Below are 6703 nucleotides of genomic sequence, written 5' to 3'. Positions count from 1 at the left end.
TCCTCATGGTGGCCGCAGTTGTGCACGCCCCAGCCCAGGCTCAGGCAGGCTGCCAGGCGGGGCTCGCCGCCTTCACAGTTAACGTTGTCCAGCAGGATGTGTCCCGTGCCATAGCCGAAGAAGGCGTTAGTGGTGGCGGCCAGGGCCTCCCCGCAGCCCAGCTGGCGGCAGACCACGGTGGCGTCTGGCAGCCCCCAGTCATCGTCGCACACAGTGCCCCACAGGCCGCCGTGCAGGATCTCCACTCGGCCCTGGCAGGGGCCTGCGCCCCCCACCAGGCGCACACTGCCCTCGCCTGGTGACGATGGGGGCAGAAGAGGGGGCAAGGGGGCAAGGAGCAAATCCCACAGGGCGCTGCCTCCCATCACCTCCAGACCGATGCACTTCTACACCCACCCCACACCCACAGGGCATTGTGTCCCGGAAGCGAAAGCCCTGGAGGAGCGACTCATTCACCCCCAAGGCACTGTCTCCTCACAGCCCAGATTGGGGGTGGTTTGTGGGATCAGAGGACAGACTGGCTTTGACTGTGTCACTCCCTGCCTAAAAGCAACCCTCCTGCCTTTGTCCATGCTCTCCTGAGCGTCTAGGACTAGGTCGAGCTGCTTCCTCCTTAAAGACTGCAGTGAAAGCCTTCTGCCTGCCTAGGTGCAGCACCCCCCTGCCTAAAAGCAACCCTCCTGCCTTTGTCCATGCTATCCTGAGCGTCTAGGTCTAGGTCGTGCTGCTTCCTCCGTTAAGACTGCAGTGAAAGCCTTCTCGCCTGCCTAGGTGCAGCACCAACAACTCCTTCTCCAGGAAGCCCTGCCTGCTCTCTGATGGACTGGACGCTCTTCCTCCTCCGGACTTCCCCGCCTTTTATCTGTTGTGCCTCTTTTAGATTGCTTTTCATTTTCTTGTTCTACATCATTATCAGCATTTCTGTGCATATCTGACTCTCCCATTAGATTAAGCTCTAGCGCTCACCTCTCACTTTCTCCAACCGTGTGTTGACTATTTTTAGGCATTCTAAAGGAATGAATCCTCTTTCCCTATCCAGAAGGTGAGCAGCCTGAGGGGGTACAGGAGGCAGGATGGGGAGGAGGAATGACCAAACTCAACCATCGGTAATCCTTCTCTTCTCACGTAGGGTTGATATCAGAGACTGTTCTCTGGGTCCCTCTCCTAAGACCCAGGTGGCCCCCCACATTGCCTTTACTTACCTCTCCCATTCTGGGTAGTTGTAGGGGGTGCCCTGCTGGTTAACACTTTCTTTGTTGGGGGTTGCGTGAGCAAGAACTCTGGAAAGGAAGGGAGGATGACAAATGGATCTTTCTGTTCTCCATCCTCACACCCACAGGTGTATAGGTAGCAGGGCATGGACTCCTAAGGTGCCTGCTCCTCAGGGCCTTTGGTCACACAAAGGATGAAAGCCAGGGATAGGAGAGGTGAAAGGCCCCCCTGGGTCCAGGAAGCAGTAGCTCTAGAGGAGTTCTTTTAGTTCTTAAAGCAGCATCACATCACCTGGGAACTTGTTAGAAAGGGAAATTCTCAGGCTCAACCCCACACCTGCAGTAGTAGAAACTGGGAGGGGGCCACAATCTGAGCCTTCCAGGGGATTTTCTTGAAAATTAAAACCACTGCTCTCAAGGTCAAAGCCTCTCAGAGGTTTCTGATGTAACTCTATGCCAAGTGGACCTGTGGCCAGTGTTGACCCCAATCATCTGATTTTAAAAATGAGAAGGGGACTTTGCTGGAACAGTCAAAGTCCTACATGGAAGGAGTAATGTTGAGTTTTGACCAAAGTCACACACTGAGCTAGAAGCACCACTGGGGGCCAGGGCTCTTGGCCAGCCTGGAGCTCTTCCCCAACACCATGAAATGCAGCCACTGGCTTGGTCTTCTACATGGAACAGTGTTACCGCTGGGAAGTCCCTTCATTTATCTAGCCTTCAGCCCTGCTATCTGACACAGCCTGCCCTCCTAGGTCACAGGACTCTGCTCACCATGACACAGGACAGCCACATCCTCGTAGTGAAAGCAGTTGTGGACTCCCCAGCCTCGGCTGCCGCACTCACTCAGAGCAGCTTCCTGCCCACGGCAGTCCACGTTGTCCAGCAGGATGGGGCCTCGGCCCTGCCCAAAGGCAAGGGGCCTCGGCACAGGGAGCGCCAGGCCGCAGCCCAGCTGACGACATACCACATTGGCGTCCACCACGTCCCAGTCATCGTCACAAACGCTGCCCCAGGAGCCACCATGCAGGACCTCCAGACGCCCCCGGCAGCGGCTCGGACCCCCCACCAACCTCAGTTCTGTGGAGAGGGTTGAACTGGCACCTGGGGGATCCCTGGGTCCAACCTACAGGATGCTCATCTTGCCATGAAGTTATGGGAGCCTTAGGAACAGTCCCTCCTAGATCTCATTTCTCCCTTCCTATATATTGGGGAGACTGGTGCAGTCCCTTTGGGGCATCTAAAACAATAGAGGTCTTCTGTCTGAGCATCTGAGTGCCTGGGGTCGGAGTAGGGGGGGTGGGGAGGAAGGAGCAGGGGCACCTACCTGGAAAAGGCAGTGAGGTGGGCTGTAGGGCACTGGCTGAAACAGAGTGAGGAGAGCATTGGCCCCCTCTTCCATCATGCCCCTCCTCTTCACTACTCCTACTTTCCCCAAGTCTCACCTCTTTCCCTGACTGTCCCAGTTGGCCTCCTTGCTTCACCCTCTCCCATTGGTCATGGACCATCCAGAGAGAGCTGCCTAAGACAGATCTGTTTATCCCCACTCCACTGCTAAATTTCTCAAACACTCCTCTTTTCTTATAGGAGTCCCAGCCCCTGAGCTTTCTCTACAAAGCCTTCTAGTATCTTCTGACCAGTCTCCTCTGGTCAATCATGCTAATTACAGCCCTAGGGAGCCTTCAAGACCCGGCTCAGAACCCCCTCCTCCAGAAAGCCTTCCTGGAGCCCTCAGCTAGAAGTGCTCTCTATTCCTTCTGAATCACTGGGCACCATATACACTCCCCTTTCTGGGCCTCCTGCCTGGTGATATGTCCATGCCTGTCTCAGCTTGGTGTCCCGCAGAGCCCTCTGCCCGGAGCCTGTTATTCAGCAGATGCTCAGTAGCTCTGCTTTAAGTGTGTGAACTGGTTTGGGGGTTCATTGTGATTCCCCCCAAAGCTTTACCTAGATGAGTCCTTCTGCTTCAGTTCTCGTGAATGTACATTCCAGGCACTGTGCTCACTGCTCTATGTGGCCTGGCCCACTTCATCATTAGGACAACTTATAAAGTAGGTAGGATTTTGCAGATGGGGAAACTTCAGGTTTAGTGAGGTTAGGCAACTTGCTCAAGGCCACACAGCAAAAGGTAGAACTGGGATTCCAACCGAAATTGCCACACTCGCCTTCCCCTTAGAATTCTGAGTACGTGGCCTGAGAGGCAGGGAGGAAGCAGGGAAACTGGCCCACCAAGGGAAATTGAAAACTCCATAATAGTCCACTTGTGCACAAGCTATTACTGTGTTTAGACACGTTCACATACATCACTTCAGAGAATCCTTATAACAATGCTCTGAGACATGTACTGAGGTACCCATTTTACAGATGAAGAAACCGAGACTTGGTTTCTTCATTTTTAAAGTTAGGATAGTCCCTAAGTCATTTGTTTCATATATTCGACCAGCTTCCTTTCCAACAGCCATTAGTAAGCCCATCCCCTTTCCTTCCTTTCCTATTTCCAATGTCCCTTAACTGCCCATACTTTGTGCACATTGATCCCTCACCCCCAGCACTGAGCCCTCCGCTTCTCCAAGTCAGACCCTTAGCTCTAATCAACCCTGGACAGATGTCGGAGATGGAAAGAATGTTGGAAACCGCCTCATTTACAAACCACCTCCCACCATAATTTTACAGCTGGGAAAACTGAGAGTCAGAAAGGGAAGTGGTTGGGTTAGGGGAACAGCACTCACCCAGTGGCAAGAGGAGGAGGAAGGATAGGGCTGGGGGGATAGGTGCAGGTACTGTACTCCTGTCTCCAGGGCTCCACCCCCTGCTCTGATCTGGTTGGGGACCAATTCGAATTTCTGCTTCCTTGTGTGTCCAGCCAGTCGATGGCCTTTCTAATGGTTCCATCATGGAGCTGGTGAAGAAGTCACAGCAGGAACATCTGGAATTAAAAATTCCAAGTCACTTCTTCCAGCTGGAAGGTCCCAGTGAGAGCTTCAGGGGGAAGTGATATTTCCACTTGGGTTTGGCATTCTGCGTGGAGGCAGCAGGAGCAACAGCTGGGAGATGAGAAGGAAGGGAGCACAGATGGAAGCTAATGAGGAGTTAGGTCTGGCTGGAGCAGAGAGTGTGTGAAGATGAATGGTGGGAGATGAAGTTGCAAGGTTGCCTGGGTCCAAACCCAGAAAGGCAGTGTATCCCAAAGGGTGGTGTTGGTGCTACTGGTGGCAACCCACATCAATGTAGGGGGAGATAAATGAATATTTATGGTTTTATTTTCATTGCTTATTTTTTTAACAATGCCTTCTATTTATGGCAAAGGATCCTGGTTTTCCATTTATTGGAACAATATAAAGCTTCTCTTTAAAGTTAGTTTAAATCAGAAGAAATGAGTCAATTAAAAAATCAAGGAAATATAGTTCCTATGACTCACAAATATGCAAAAAAAATGATGAAGGGCTGAGAGAATAAATGCCATTTGGGATGCTCTGTCTTTTTGGGATGAGAAGCCCTTGAGGATTTGTTGTTGTTGTTAAATTTTGGATTGAGGTTTACAAATAAAAAAGTACTGAAGTCATAAGTGTAGAACTCAGTGAACATTTACATCATGTAACCAGCATCCCAGAAACCCCCCATGCCTGCTTTCTTCACATACAAAATAGGGGTGGGGTGCTGGCTGAGGGGATAGTTCTGTTTTCAATATATTGAGAGTGCAGGTCCATGGGTGCCCCTCCCAGCACACACCCCCTCCCCCATCTCTCCCTGGCTGTGCCTCGGCCCTGGCATACAAAGAGTCTGGTTGGGGAGAGGATGAAAACCTATCTGGATGTGGGCACGGGGTTTTCAATACCCCATTCATGGGGCCTAGGACAGCCCCCAGTGGAATAATCAGCTTTTGTCCTCCCTTTGCCTGGCCTGGAGACAGCTGGGAGATGGGAGTTGAGAGCTGTGAGTAGGGGGAGCCACAGTCCAATCTTTGCTGAGGAGATCCATAGTGATGGGGGTCTGCCCCCCACTTCCTGGGCCTCAGGCCACACAACCTTCAGGCAGCTGGGACGCTTGCCTCCAGGTCAGATCAGCCCCACCCATGTGAATATGGGACACCCAGTTTCTAGGGAGCCTGGCTGGGAATCCTCAAGTCACCCCACTGTGTCCCCTGCCACCCCAGGCTAGGGGTGATGGAGAAGGGCCCTTGATCCTGATCCCCACTGACCTCAAGTCCCAGCTGACCCAAGAGCTCCCAGTGGGCTCTTGGAGCCTGCCTACCTCCAGCTCCAAACTTGGCCCCAAGCCTGCTGCTGCCTCACTCCCTGGGAACCTTGGTCAAAGTGAAGGTTAACCATTCCCTGCCCTCTTTGAACTTGGCTCTCTAAAGCAGTGGTCGCCAACCTTTCGGACCTCACGGACCACCAATGGTCCATGGACCACCGGTTGGCGACCGCTGCTCTAAAGCTCTCTCACTCCCTCCCCACCCTTCATGAGTACACCTTTTGCCCGGAACTGTCTCTTTAAGTGCAGGGCAGGCAGGCAGCATAACACAACTTCACCAGCTCCACCAACTACTACCTACTCTGTGTGACCCCACCTTGCTAAGTAAGACTCACTGTCCTCATCTGTAAAATGGGGTTAGTAATACACTTACCTCTTACAGTTGTTGCTGGGTTAAATAAGTTTATAAAAGGGGTAGCTCAGTGTCTGACGCACTGTAAGTATGGCAGCTATTCACAGTCTTCCCATCTAGACTGTGAATCCTTGAAGGCAGGGACTGACTAGGTTTTATTCAATAGCAGTACCTGGCCCAGGATGGGTACACAGGAAATGTTTATTGAATGACTGAATGAAGTTTAGTGCCGCAGAATCATGGAATGAAGCAGTCAGAAGGGGTCTGGGAGATCATCAAGAACAACTCCACATCTGACAGTGGAAAACTTACCACACACACACACACACACACACCACCACCACCACCACCACCACCACCAAAAGTGAAGAATTCATACCTGGGAGAATGCTCTGGGCTCTTTCTGTCCCTTCTTCTACAGTCAATCCAAGGTCAAATCACTTTTTCTGCCCCCAGAAGTTTAGGAGGGTGTAGGATCCCCCAAATGCAAATCAATACAGATCTCTCTTCCTTTCTTTCCAAAGCTGGAAGGTGAGCAGAGGCAACGTCTCTGTCCATGGAGCTGCTGGTGGCCCCAGCCTGTCCCCACCCAACCTTAGGGGCAGAGGGAGGCAAAGGGAGAGTGAAGGTGTCCTGCACGGTCTGGAGCAGCCCTAGAGAAGGGGCATCCAGGCAGAGGAGGAGCTATGGGGGGAGGGGGGGCCTGGCTTGGACACTCAGGGCCAGGCAGCCCCTCCTTCCCCTCCCCCCAACTCCAGGTCTCAGGTTTCAGAAATGCCTGGATTGGTCTCCACCCCTTTGCAGGGCAGCCAAGCATCCCTGATCTCCTGTGATGGCCCTGATTCAACCCCTTAGTCCTGTTGCCTGGGGAGTCCCTTTTACCAAG

General features: G+C 52.6%; 1 protein-coding gene across 1 annotated transcript in view; it reads right to left on the bottom strand.

The window, feature by feature from the left end:
* SSC4D (scavenger receptor cysteine rich family, 4 domains) overlaps window positions 1–6480 on the bottom strand; it is an 11387-nt gene extending 4907 nt beyond the window's left edge. Inside the window, exons 1-6 of the mRNA XM_014550119.1 lie at window positions 6197–6480; window positions 3941–4137; window positions 2539–2574; window positions 1986–2291; window positions 1203–1280; window positions 5–295 (exon numbers count right to left, since the gene is read on the bottom strand). Coding sequence (XP_014405605.1) covers window positions 5–295; window positions 1203–1280; window positions 1986–2291; window positions 2539–2574; window positions 3941–4106 — 877 coding nt within the window. The 5' untranslated portion in view covers window positions 4107–4137; window positions 6197–6480. The remainder of the gene's footprint in view (window positions 1–4; window positions 296–1202; window positions 1281–1985; window positions 2292–2538; window positions 2575–3940; window positions 4138–6196) is intronic.
* Window positions 6481–6703: the final 223 nt, after the last annotated feature.

This window comes from Myotis brandtii, unplaced genomic scaffold (genome assembly GCF_000412655.1).
Source record: "Myotis brandtii unplaced genomic scaffold, ASM41265v1 scaffold583, whole genome shotgun sequence".
In the NCBI taxonomy this organism is placed as follows: Eukaryota; Metazoa; Chordata; class Mammalia; order Chiroptera; family Vespertilionidae; genus Myotis; species Myotis brandtii.
Note: the sequence above shows the minus strand (reverse complement) of the source record. Positions and strands in the feature narration are given on the sequence as shown.